Raw genomic sequence first — 13,830 nt, 5'->3', positions numbered from 1 at the left:
TCAACCTTCCAACAATAGGGGACAGATCTGCAAGAGGTCGTGCACCATTCCCATAAGTATCAGTTAGGACTCGAACATCTTGGGTTAGCAATTGTTTGGGAAAAGCAATACCTCGTCCTCCAACATTTCCGACACATATCAGAAAGAAAATTGCCATTTTAAACTGCGACATTTTCAGACAGTTGGATAGATATTTTGGTGTGCAAGTGTAGGATGTGGCAATGCAAGTGATCATGTGATAGCTCCCGTGTAGCGTTATATACCAGACCCAACTACTTGTGTATACAAGACGAGTGGTCATTCAATGGCCGGGTGTTGGCGAGGTGTTCATATTCCTTCAGGCAATGCTTATAATCTGCTTTAGAGAAATGGTAGTCGCGTGTATTATGTGTAATTGTACGCATCGTATGTAAAATAAACACGTATCTGCTACATTGATATAATTTTAAGCGTTGCTGTGATTTGACAGATAATATATTTTGCAAACGAATAATTTGAAAAAAATAATTACATAGATCTTATTACCATATGTTTCAAGCAAGGTGTTTATGAAAATATTCTGTAATATACTACTGTACATGTGGAAGTTATCTTCTTAAGGCATGAAATATAGATTCTCTGACATTAAACATTGTTATTTTAATATACGCATAAGCTATATACAGGAATCCGATGTTGTCAGATTGAATTACGCTTTCTTGATTCAATGAAATTGCACAACTAATTCTGATCTTACATGTATATTCGGTATATTTATATATTGGTGCCAAGTCCCAGAAACTGTATATGCTTCTTTAAATCACGGCGTATGCATATTCACAATTCGTCAGTGTAAGATGGCCTTCATCTTTACAGGTACATACTCTTTTCACTATTCAGTTCCCAGACAGCGGCTATCATGCTCCTCCACAGTAACAAGCCCGTCTCCCTGTCTCATCTGACTGTCGAACAATCACTGTCTGATCCTGTCTCCCGGATCACACTCATCCCGTTAATCTCAGCTAGTTCCTAGTTTCCTTTAAGAAAACACCTCGTCAGCTTTTAGAGTGAACGATTACACGCCTCAGTGAATATTCATCAAAGCGATTCTTAAATGCTGATTGCAAGGTTTCATTGCACTGCTGTTATTGGGTGCACATATTCGCATAGTATGTAACAATCAAGTTAAGCATATAGAAAGTACCCAAATATAAGATATTAGTTTCATATTTCTGAACTACAATGTTCCATTATTGCTATCTCTCTGTTTACATGTTGCTACCTTCTGTAATACACTGTATGTGTTAGTTCCTCACCAAAGCTATTCATAAGAGGAATTGAAGGATGCATTTCAAGTAGTTAAGTTCACCAAGATTGTTAAGAAACCAAAGTGATCAACACAGCAACATTTTCTCCCGTTTTATGAGGATAAAGAATGTAATGACACATGTCGTGATAAGAGATTATCTATCATCAAAACATCATAAAGATCAAGTATTTTTAATCCTCCTCAACTAAGTGTGTATCAGTGTCCCGCCATGCCTTGGTGCAACAACGTCGATGTAGACGTCGCCATGTCAGACAACACACTCAGTCTCAGTATGTTAGCATGTCTCCTGCCTTATTATTATTATCATTGCTCTGTGGCCCTGTGATCTTGAAACAACATGAAATTGTTAACACTGAAAGGACATTATTGACTTCTTTGTTAAATAAATAATTGGTACATCCCTGAATGTTTTACAAATTATTACTTACTTATTGGCGTTATTGGAATTCAAAAATGGATTAAAACTAAAAAATAAACATTGCCATCATTGCCGAAATATATATTATAATGAAATAAAAAGAGGGTTCCTTGAACATACCATAATATTCTGAATAAGATTCTTTTGTCTTTGATTTGGAATCCTTAATCATAGTCCACTTTCAATTGGTGGTAAGTAATTAAGGAAAAGACAGCTACAGAGGTTTCGAAAACATTGTATGACTTGTAGCCACTCCAGTTAAATAATGCAGTCTTGTTTGGAATGTATATATGAAAACACAAAGTTTTCGCCGTATCCATATATATTTCGTCTTTCCGGACGTTTTTTACAAGGAATGGCACCATCCGGAAAGAAAGGGTTTCACTCTTCACAATTTTACTGCCAACAATGATTGATCGTTGATTAATTCTGCCGAATGTCGCTGACACCACATTCGTTGACGCATATAAAAAACATGGTTAGGATATGGCGTGTGAAGATCAATTTATGCTTGTCAACATACGTTAAGGTTTTTTATTTCGCTTGCTGCAGCCATGTCACTTTCACTGGTGGCCTCTTTGTTAATCTCCTTTGTGTCAAAGGCATGCAACTACTTGTGCTAATCAGGTTATCATGATACACTTCAAGAGTGTTTTCTCATGATAAAAATGAGGAGTGCGCTCTTCCTATTTATCACACCTATTTTAAGTGTCAATAAGAGAATTCGTATGCATTCCATGTATTGCATTGAAAAGGTAATTTCAGGTGACATGCAAGCACAAACTAACTATCCTTGGTAACGTATGACCGATGGAAGGTGAAGTGCAATCGAAAGTTGTACGAGTATGTATTTTCTAATTGTTTATAAAAGAGTAACCTCCTTGGACTGACAGGTGGATGTGTCATATTGGAATATAAATTGTTCTGTGTAGCGCTAAAGAAATAATATTACGATGATTCAAGAAAGAGAGTTTGGTACAGTGTAACATTTATTACAAACGATCCATTTCTTTTACATGAAGCAAATCAGTATCTACAAAATAGCACCATTGTATATCTATATATCACAGTTACAATTGGCCGTGCCAAGGTGTCATGACACAGATTGGTTGTTTGGCAGCTGATTACGATCAGAATTCATGACATAGTCCATTGGTGTTCATGGGAGACGTCAACGTCATCGACATCCACATTCAGAGGCGATCATGTCCTCGTGATGACGTACAACAACTTCGCCATCCTCCACGTACATCATGCTGAGAGGTTCCAGTTTGGTTGGGACACAACAAAGGTCGGGAGCAGCGTTGGAGCGCTTGCTTCTCATGAGTGACTGCAACATGGCGTGATTGGTGGGTTTGAATCGGATGTCGATGGGGGAGGGACAGTTTCCGTGGCAGAATTTGGAGTTGAAGCGTGTAGGGTGGATGATCCACTGTCCCCAGCCGATCGTCTTGAAGTCCACGTTAAAGTCGTACAGACGACAGCCTTGTTTCTTCCCGGACTTCTTCCATCGTCTGTTCTTGCGTTCTCGACGTCTGCTTGTGGCGTGTGCCGATCTTTTAGCGCGTGATGCTATATTACCTAATCCATCAAAAGTGGAATGCTCTTCCACTTTGTAGGTTTCCAAAACGTTTTGAAGAAAGTGGCGATTTTCCAAATAAAATACAAGTAAGTATCCATAAGTTTCGGATGCTGTTTTCAAAAGAATTCTGGAGAATGTCCGTGGTATTTCCACATGAATGGTGGCGTCACCGTGGTAACCGTTGATGAAGGCTTTGATGGCTCGACTGATGTCAAATACATAATATTCACCCTGTGTAATAGGTTTGACCCTGATGTTAGCTTTTCGTGCGATATTCTCTCCCTTGAGAATGATGACCTTGACCCTGTACTTCTTTAAAGGAGATACAGAGCGTCTGCACCGGAACTCAGCTAATCGGAGACGTTCGTTCTCAGGTAGACTAGGAATCTTGAACGATAGCTCAACTCTCTTTCTTACATTCTTTTGTGTCATGTCTGGAATTAAACATACATTGCATGAAAACCAAAGTTGTACAAATAAAACATTTACATCAAGAATATTCTTGCAGTGAATGCTTAACGTCTGCGAGCCATTCATCTAATTTCCATCACTATTTGGCATTTTATGCGCATTGCAATTGTTTCGGCAGACAATCGAGACTGCTTATTCCCTGGCCTTGATATATTGAATTTCTTACTTTTTTCATATTTGTTTGTTAATGATTAAAATCGTATGTGATCTGACTCCAGGTTAAAGATTACCTTTAGCCGTGAAGCTCCTGATGGTGTCTGCTTTCTTGAAATCAGCTGTGTTCAGCTTTCTGCCTGCCGCTCTTGCAAGTGGTGCCCCTTTTTGAAGAATGTTAAACAATTGTACCATGAATTGTGTTGAAGGCTTTTGATAATCAACTGGATGACTCAACCTTCCAACAATAGGGGACAGATCTGCAAGAGGTCGTGCACCATTCCCATAAGTATCAGTTAGGACTCGAACATCTTGGGTTAGCAATTGTTTGGGAAAAGCAATACCTCGTCCTCCAACATTTCCGACACATATCAGAAAGAAAATTGCCATTTTAAACTGCGACATTTTCAGACAGTTGGATAGATATTTTGGTGTGCAAGTGTAGGATGTGGCAATGCAAGTGATCATGTGATAGCTCCCGTGTAGCGTTATATACCAGACCCAACTACTTGTGTATACAAGACGAGTGGTCATTCAATGGCCGGGTGTTGGCGAGGTGTTCATATTCCTTCAGGCAATGCTTATAATCTGCTTTAGAGAAATGGTAGTCGCGTGTATTATGTGTAATTGTACGCATCGTATGTAAAATAAACACGTATCTGCTACATTGATATAATTTTAAGCGTTGCTGTGATTTGACAGATAATATATTTTGCAAACGAATAATTTGAAAAAAATAATTACATAGATCTTATTACCATATGTTTCAAGCAAGGTGTTTATGAAAATATTCTGTAATATACTACTGTACATGTGGAAGTTATCTTCTTAAGGCATGAAATATAGATTCTCTGACATTAAACATTGTTATTTTAATATACGCATAAGCTATATACAGGAATCCGATGTTGTCAGATTGAATTACGCTTTCTTGATTCAATGAAATTGCACAACTAATTCTGATCTTACATGTATATTCGGTATATTTATATATTGGTGCCAAGTCCCAGAAACTGTATATGCTTCTTTAAATCACGGCGTATGCATATTCACAATTCGTCAGTGTAAGATGGCCTTCATCTTTACAGGTACATACTCTTTTCACTATTCAGTTCCCAGACAGCGGCTATCATGCTCCTCCACAGTAACAAGCCCGTCTCCCTGTCTCATCTGACTGTCGAACAATCACTGTCTGATCCTGTCTCCCGGATCACACTCATCCCGTTAATCTCAGCTAGTTCCTAGTTTCCTTTAAGAAAACACCTCGTCAGCTTTTAGAGTGAACGATTACACGCCTCAGTGAATATTCATCAAAGCGATTCTTAAATGCTGATTGCAAGGTTTCATTGCACTGCTGTTATTGGGTGCACATATTCGCATAGTATGTAACAATCAAGTTAAGCATATAGAAAGTACCCAAATATAAGATATTAGTTTCATATTTCTGAACTACAATGTTCCATTATTGCTATCTCTCTGTTTACATGTTGCTACCTTCTGTAATACACTGTATGTGTTAGTTCCTCACCAAAGCTATTCATAAGAGGAATTGAAGGATGCATTTCAAGTAGTTAAGTTCACCAAGATTGTTAAGAAACCAAAGTGATCAACACAGCAACATTTTCTCCCGTTTTATGAGGATAAAGAATGTAATGACACATGTCGTGATAAGAGATTATCTATCATCAAAACATCATAAAGATCAAGTATTTTTAATCCTCCTCAACTAAGTGTGTATCAGTGTCCCGCCATGCCTTGGTGCAACAACGTCGATGTAGACGTCGCCATGTCAGACAACACACTCAGTCTCAGTATGTTAGCATGTCTCCTGCCTTATTATTATTATCATTGCTCTGTGGCCCTGTGATCTTGAAACAACATGAAATTGTTAACACTGAAAGGACATTATTGACTTCTTTGTTAAATAAATAATTGGCACATCCCTGAATGTTTTACAAATTATTACTTACTTATTGGCGTTATTGGAATTCAAAAATGGATTAAAACTAAAAAATAAACATTGCCATCATTGCCGAAATATATATTATAATGAAATAAAAAGAGGGTTCCTTGAACATACCATAATATTCTGAATAAGATTCTTTTGTCTTTGATTTGGAATCCTTAATCATAGTCCACTTTCAATTGGTGGTAAGTAATTAAGGAAAAGACAGCTACAGAGGTTTCGAAAACATTGTATGACTTGTAGCCACTCCAGTTAAATAATGCAGTCTTGTTTGGAATGTATATATGAAAACACAAAGTTTTCGCCGTATCCATATATATTTCGTCTTTCCGGACGTTTTTTACAAGGAATGGCACCATCCGGAAAGAAAGGGTTTCACTCTTCACAATTTTACTGCCAACAATGATTGATCGTTGATTAATTCTGCCGAATGTCGCTGACACCACATTCGTTGACGCATATAAAAAACATGGTTAGGATATGGCGTGTGAAGATCAATTTATGCTTGTCAACATACGTTAAGGTTTTTTATTTCGCTTGCTGCAGCCATGTCACTTTCACTGGTGGCCTCTTTGTTAATCTCCTTTGTGTCAAAGGCATGCAACTACTTGTGCTAATCAGGTTATCATGATACACTTCAAGAGTGTTTTCTCATGATAAAAATGAGGAGTGCGCTCTTCCTATTTATCACACCTATTTTAAGTGTCAATAAGAGAATTCGTATGCATTCCATGTATTGCATTGAAAAGGTAATTTCAGGTGACATGCAAGCACAAACTAACTATCCTTGGTAACGTATGACCGATGGAAGGTGAAGTGCAATCGAAAGTTGTACGAGTATGTATTTTCTAATTGTTTATAAAAGAGTAACCTCCTTGGACTGACAAGTGGATGTGTCATATTGGAATATAAATTGTTCTGTGTAGCGCTAAAGAAATAATATTACGATGATTCAAGAAAGAGAGTTTGGTACAGTGTAACATTTATTACAAACGATCCATTTCTTTTACATGAAGCAAATCAGTATCTACAAAATAGCACCATTGTATATCTATATATCACAGTTACAATTGGCCGTGCCAAGGTGTCATGACACAGATTGGTTGTTTGGCAGCTGATTACGATCAGAATTCATGACATAGTCCATTGGTGTTCATGGGAGACGTCAACGTCATCGACATCCACATTCAGAGGCGATCATGTCCTCGTGATGACGTACAACAACTTCGCCATCCTCCACGTACATCATGCTGAGAGGTTCCAGTTTGGTTGGGACACAACAAAGGTCGGGAGCAGCGTTGGAGCGCTTGCTTCTCATGAGTGACTGCAACATGGCGTGATTGGTGGGTTTGAATCGGATGTCGATGGGGGAGGGACAGTTTCCGTGGCAGAATTTGGAGTTGAAGCGTGTAGGGTGGATGATCCACTGTCCCCAGCCGATCGTCTTGAAGTCCACGTTAAAGTCGTACAGACGACAGCCTTGTTTCTTCCCGGACTTCTTCCATCGTCTGTTCTTGCGTTCTCGACGTCTGCTTGTGGCGTGTGCCGATCTTTTAGCGCGTGATGCTATATTACCTAATCCATCAAAAGTGGAATGCTCTTCCACTTTGTAGGTTTCCAAAACGTTTTGAAGAAAGTGGCGATTTTCCAAATAAAATACAAGTAAGTATCCATAAGTTTCGGATGCTGTTTTCAAAAGAATTCTGGAGAATGTCCGTGGTATTTCCACATGAATGGTGGCGTCACCGTGGTAACCGTTGATGAAGGCTTTGATGGCTCGACTGATGTCAAATACATAATATTCACCCTGTGTAATAGGTTTGACCCTGATGTTAGCTTTTCGTGCGATATTCTCTCCCTTGAGAATGATGACCTTGACCCTGTACTTCTTTAAAGGAGATACAGAGCGTCTGCACCGGAACTCAGCTAATCGGAGACGTTCGTTTTCAGGTAGACTAGGAATCTTGAACGATAGCTCAACTCTCTTTCTTACATTCTTTTGTGTCATGTCTGGAATTAAACATACATTGCATGAAAACCAAAGTTGTACAAATAAAACATTTACATCAAGAATATTCTTGCAGTGAATGCTTAACGTCTGCGAGCCATTCATCTAATTTCCATCACTATTTGGCATTTTATGCGCATTGCAATTGTTTCGGCAGACAATCGAGACTGCTTATTCCCTGGCCTTGATATATTGAATTTCTTACTTTTTTCATATTTGTTTGTTAATGATTAAAATCGTATGTGATCTGACTCCAGGTTAAAGATTACCTTTAGCCGTGAAGCTCCTGATGGTGTCTGCTTTCTTGAAATCAGCTGTGTTCAGCTTTCTGCCTGCCGCTCTTGCAAGTGGTGCCCCTTTTTGAAGAATGTTAAACAATTGTACCATGAATTGTGTTGAAGGCTTTTGATAATCAACTGGATGACTCAACCTTCCAACAATAGGGGACAGATCTGCAAGAGGTCGTGCACCATTCCCATAAGTATCAGTTAGGACTCGAACATCTTGGGTTAGCAATTGTTTGGGAAAAGCAATACCTCGTCCTCCAACATTTCCGACACATATCAGAAAGAAAATTGCCATTTTAAACTGCGACATTTTCAGACAGTTGGATAGATATTTTGGTGTGCAAGTGTAGGATGTGGCAATGCAAGTGATCATGTGATAGCTCCCGTGTAGCGTTATATACCAGACCCAACTACTTGTGTATACAAGACGAGTGGTCATTCAATGGCCGGGTGTTGGCGAGGTGTTCATATTCCTTCAGGCAATGCTTATAATCTGCTTTAGAGAAATGGTAGTCGCGTGTATTATGTGTAATTGTACGCATCGTATGTAAAATAAACACGTATCTGCTACATTGATATAATTTTAAGCGTTGCTGTGATTTGACAGATAATATATTTTGCAAACGAATAATTTGAAAAAAATAATTACATAGATCTTATTACCATATGTTTCAAGCAAGGTGTTTATGAAAATATTCTGTAATATACTACTGTACATGTGGAAGTTATCTTCTTAAGGCATGAAATATAGATTCTCTGACATTAAACATTGTTATTTTAATATACGCATAAGCTATATACAGGAATCCGATGTTGTCAGATTGAATTACGCTTTCTTGATTCAATGAAATTGCACAACTAATTCTGATCTTACATGTATATTCGGTATATTTATATATTGGTGCCAAGTCCCAGAAACTGTATATGCTTCTTTAAATCACGGCGTATGCATATTCACAATTCGTCAGTGTAAGATGGCCTTCATCTTTACAGGTACATACTCTTTTCACTATTCAGTTCCCAGACAGCGGCTATCATGCTCCTCCACAGTAACAAGCCCGTCTCCCTGTCTCATCTGACTGTCGAACAATCACTGTCTGATCCTGTCTCCCGGATCACACTCATCCCGTTAATCTCAGCTAGTTCCTAGTTTCCTTTAAGAAAACACCTCGTCAGCTTTTAGAGTGAACGATTACACGCCTCAGTGAATATTCATCAAAGCGATTCTTAAATGCTGATTGCAAGGTTTCATTGCACTGCTGTTATTGGGTGCACATATTCGCATAGTATGTAACAATCAAGTTAAGCATATAGAAAGTACCCAAATATAAGATATTAGTTTCATATTTCTGAACTACAATGTTCCATTATTGCTATCTCTCTGTTTACATGTTGCTACCTTCTGTAATACACTGTATGTGTTAGTTCCTCACCAAAGCTATTCATAAGAGGAATTGAAGGATGCATTTCAAGTAGTTAAGTTCACCAAGATTGTTAAGAAACCAAAGTGATCAACACAGCAACATTTTCTCCCGTTTTATGAGGATAAAGAATGTAATGACACATGTCGTGATAAGAGATTATCTATCATCAAAACATCATAAAGATCAAGTATTTTTAATCCTCCTCAACTAAGTGTGTATCAGTGTCCCGCCATGCCTTGGTGCAACAACGTCGATGTAGACGTCGCCATGTCAGACAACACACTCAGTCTCAGTATGTTAGCATGTCTCCTGCCTTATTATTATTATCATTGCTCTGTGGCCCTGTGATCTTGAAACAACATGAAATTGTTAACACTGAAAGGACATTATTGACTTCTTTGTTAAATAAATAATTGGTACATCCCTGAATGTTTTACAAATTATTACTTACTTATTGGCGTTATTGGAATTCAAAAATGGATTAAAACTAAAAAATAAACATTGCCATCATTGCCGAAATATATATTATAATGAAATAAAAAGAGGGTTCCTTGAACATACCATAATATTCTGAATAAGATTCTTTTGTCTTTGATTTGGAATCCTTAATCATAGTCCACTTTCAATTGGTGGTAAGTAATTAAGGAAAAGACAGCTACAGAGGTTTCGAAAACATTGTATGACTTGTAGCCACTCCAGTTAAATAATGCAGTCTTGTTTGGAATGTATATATGAAAACACAAAGTTTTCGCCGTATCCATATATATTTCGTCTTTCCGGACGTTTTTTACAAGGAATGGCACCATCCGGAAAGAAAGGGTTTCACTCTTCACAATTTTACTGCCAACAATGATTGATCGTTGATTAATTCTGCCGAATGTCGCTGACACCACATTCGTTGACGCATATAAAAAACATGGTTAGGATATGGCGTGTGAAGATCAATTTATGCTTGTCAACATACGTTAAGGTTTTTTATTTCGCTTGCTGCAGCCATGTCACTTTCACTGGTGGCCTCTTTGTTAATCTCCTTTGTGTCAAAGGCATGCAACTACTTGTGCTAATCAGGTTATCATGATACACTTCAAGAGTGTTTTCTCATGATAAAAATGAGGAGTGCGCTCTTCCTATTTATCACACCTATTTTAAGTGTCAATAAGAGAATTCGTATGCATTCCATGTATTGCATTGAAAAGGTAATTTCAGGTGACATGCAAGCACAAACTAACTATCCTTGGTAACGTATGACCGATGGAAGGTGAAGTGCAATCGAAAGTTGTACGAGTATGTATTTTCTAATTGTTTATAAAAGAGTAACCTCCTTGGACTGACAGGTGGATGTGTCATATTGGAATATAAATTGTTCTGTGTAGCGCTAAAGAAATAATATTACGATGATTCAAGAAAGAGAGTTTGGTACAGTGTAACATTTATTACAAACGATCCATTTCTTTTACATGAAGCAAATCAGTATCTACAAAATAGCACCATTGTATATCTATATATCACAGTTACAATTGGCCGTGCCAAGGTGTCATGACACAGATTGGTTGTTTGGCAGCTGATTACGATCAGAATTCATGACATAGTCCATTGGTGTTCATGGGAGACGTCAACGTCATCGACATCCACATTCAGAGGCGATCATGTCCTCGTGATGACGTACAACAACTTCGCCATCCTCCACGTACATCATGCTGAGAGGTTCCAGTTTGGTTGGGACACAACAAAGGTCGGGAGCAGCGTTGGAGCGCTTGCTTCTCATGAGTGACTGCAACATGGCGTGATTGGTGGGTTTGAATCGGATGTCGATGGGGGAGGGACAGTTTCCGTGGCAGAATTTGGAGTTGAAGCGTGTAGGGTGGATGATCCACTGTCCCCAGCCGATCGTCTTGAAGTCCACGTTAAAGTCGTACAGACGACAGCCTTGTTTCTTCCCTGACTTCTTCCATCGTCTGTTCTTGCGTTCTCGACGTCTGCTTGTGGCGTGTGCCGATCTTTTAGCGCGTGATGCTATATTACCTAATCCATCAAAAGTGGAATGCTCTTCCACTTTGTAGGTTTCCAAAACGTTTTGAAGAAAGTGGCGATTTTCCAAATAAAATACAAGTAAGTATCCATAAGTTTCGGATGCTGTTTTCAAAAGAATTCTGGAGAATGTCCGTGGTATTTCCACATGAATGGTGGCGTCACCGTGGTAACCGTTGATGAAGGCTTTGATGGCTCGACTGATGTCAAATACATAATATTCACCCTGTGTAATAGGTTTGACCCTGATGTTAGCTTTTCGTGCGATATTCTCTCCCTTGAGAATGATGACCTTGACCCTGTACTTCTTTAAAGGAGATACAAAGCGTCTGCACCGGAACTCAGCTAATCGGAGACGTTCGTTCTCAGGTAGACTAGGAATCTTGAACGATAGCTCAACTCTCTTTCTTACATTCTTTTGTGTCATGTCTGGAATTAAACATACATTGCATGAAAACCAAAGTTGTACAAATAAAACATTTACATCAAGAATATTCTTGCAGTGAATGCTTAACGTCTGCGAGCCATTCATCTAATTTCCATCACTATTTGGCATTTTATGCGCATTGCAATTGTTTCGGCAGACAATCGAGACTGCTTATTCCCTGGCCTTGATATATTGAATTTCTTACTTTTTTTTCATATTTGTTTGTTAATGATTAAAATCGTATGTGATCTGACTCCAGGTTAAAGATTACCTTTAGCCGTGAAGCTCCTGATGGTGTCTGCTTTCTTGAAATCAGCTGTGTTCAGCTTTCTGCCTGCCGCTCTTGCAAGTGGTGCCCCTTTTTGAAGAATGTTAAACAATTGTACCATGAATTGTGTTGAAGGCTTTTGATAATCAACTGGATGACTCAACCTTCCAACAATAGGGGACAGATCTGCAAGAGGTCGTGCACCATTCCCATAAGTATCAGTTAGGACTCGAACATCTTGGGTTAGCAATTGTTTGGGAAAAGCAATACCTCGTCCTCCAACATTTCCGACACATATCAGAAAGAAAATTGCCATTTTAAACTGCGACATTTTCAGACAGTTGGATAGATATTTTGGTGTGCAAGTGTAGGATGTGGCAATGCAAGTGATCATGTGATAGCTCCCGTGTAGCGTTATATACCAGACCCAACTACTTGTGTATACAAGACGAGTGGTCATTCAATGGCCGGGTGTTGGCGAGGTGTTCATATTCCTTCAGGCAATGCTTATAATCTGCTTTAGAGAAATGGTAGTCGCGTGTATTATGTGTAATTGTACGCATCGTATGTAAAATAAACACGTATCTGCTACATTGATATAATTTTAAGCGTTGCTGTGATTTGACAGATAATATATTTTGCAAACGAATAATTTGAAAAAAATAATTACATAGATCTTATTACCATATGTTTCAAGCAAGGTGTTTATGAAAATATTCTGTAATATACTACTGTACATGTGGAAGTTATCTTCTTAAGGCATGAAATATAGATTCTCTGACATTAAACATTGTTATTTTAATATACGCATAAGCTATATACAGGAATCCGATGTTGTCAGATTGAATTACGCTTTCTTGATTCAATGAAATTGCACAACTAATTCTGATCTTACATGTATATTCGGTATATTTATATATTGGTGCCAAGTCCCAGAAACTGTATATGCTTCTTTAAATCACGGCGTATGCATATTCACAATTCGTCAGTGTAAGATGGCCTTCATCTTTACAGGTACATACTCTTTTCACTATTCAGTTCCCAGACAGCGGCTATCATGCTCCTCCACAGTAACAAGCCCGTCTCCCTGTCTCATCTGACTGTCGAACAATCACTGTCTGATCCTGTCTCCCGGATCACACTCATCCCGTTAATCTCAGCTAGTTCCTAGTTTCCTTTAAGAAAACACCTCGTCAGCTTTTAGAGTGAACGATTACACGCCTCAGTGAATATTCATCAAAGCGATTCTTAAATGCTGATTGCAAGGTTTCATTGCACTGCTGTTATTGGGTGCACATATTCGCATAGTATGTAACAATCAAGTTAAGCATATAGAAAGTACCCAAATATAAGATATTAGTTTCATATTTCTGAACTACAATGTTCCATTATTGCTATCTCTCTGTTTACATGTTGCTACCTTCTGTAATACACTGTATGTGTTAGTTCCTCACCAAAGCTATTCATAAGAGGAATTGAAGGATGCATT

At 38.4% G+C, this 13,830-nt stretch overlaps 3 protein-coding genes across 3 annotated transcripts; all 3 read right to left on the bottom strand.

Annotated features, from left to right (window-relative positions):
- Window positions 1-2,904: 2,904 nt before the first annotated feature.
- On the bottom strand, window positions 2,905-3,741 carry LOC139467830 (growth/differentiation factor 6-A-like). Its single transcript, XM_071249335.1, has one exon. It carries the CDS (start codon window positions 3,739-3,741, stop codon window positions 2,905-2,907), a length of 837 nt encoding a protein of 278 aa, XP_071105436.1.
- Window positions 3,742-7,070: 3,329 nt separating this feature from the next.
- Window positions 7,071-7,907, bottom strand: LOC139467829 (growth/differentiation factor 6-A-like). The gene has a single exon (XM_071249333.1). The coding sequence runs from the start codon at window positions 7,905-7,907 to the stop codon at window positions 7,071-7,073; it is 837 nt and encodes a 278-aa protein (XP_071105434.1).
- Window positions 7,908-11,236: 3,329 nt separating this feature from the next.
- Window positions 11,237-12,073, bottom strand: LOC139467828 (growth/differentiation factor 6-A-like). The gene has a single exon (XM_071249332.1). It carries the CDS (start codon window positions 12,071-12,073, stop codon window positions 11,237-11,239), a length of 837 nt encoding a protein of 278 aa, XP_071105433.1.
- Window positions 12,074-13,830: the final 1,757 nt, after the last annotated feature.

The sequence above is a fragment of the Haliotis cracherodii genome, unplaced genomic scaffold (genome assembly GCF_022045235.1).
Source record: "Haliotis cracherodii isolate W230 unplaced genomic scaffold, xgHalCrac1.p SCAF_2, whole genome shotgun sequence".
NCBI lineage: Eukaryota > Metazoa > Mollusca > Gastropoda > Lepetellida > Haliotidae > Haliotis > Haliotis cracherodii.
Note: the sequence above shows the minus strand (reverse complement) of the source record. Positions and strands in the feature narration are given on the sequence as shown.

What these genes read in the sequence shown, in the direction of transcription:
- LOC139467830 (XM_071249335.1), bottom strand. Translation starts at nt 3,741, where the DNA reads ATGACACAAAAGAATGTAAGAAAGAGAGTTGAGCTATCGTTCAAGATT.
- LOC139467829 (XM_071249333.1), bottom strand. Translation starts at nt 7,907, where the DNA reads ATGACACAAAAGAATGTAAGAAAGAGAGTTGAGCTATCGTTCAAGATT.
- LOC139467828 (XM_071249332.1), bottom strand. Translation starts at nt 12,073, where the DNA reads ATGACACAAAAGAATGTAAGAAAGAGAGTTGAGCTATCGTTCAAGATT.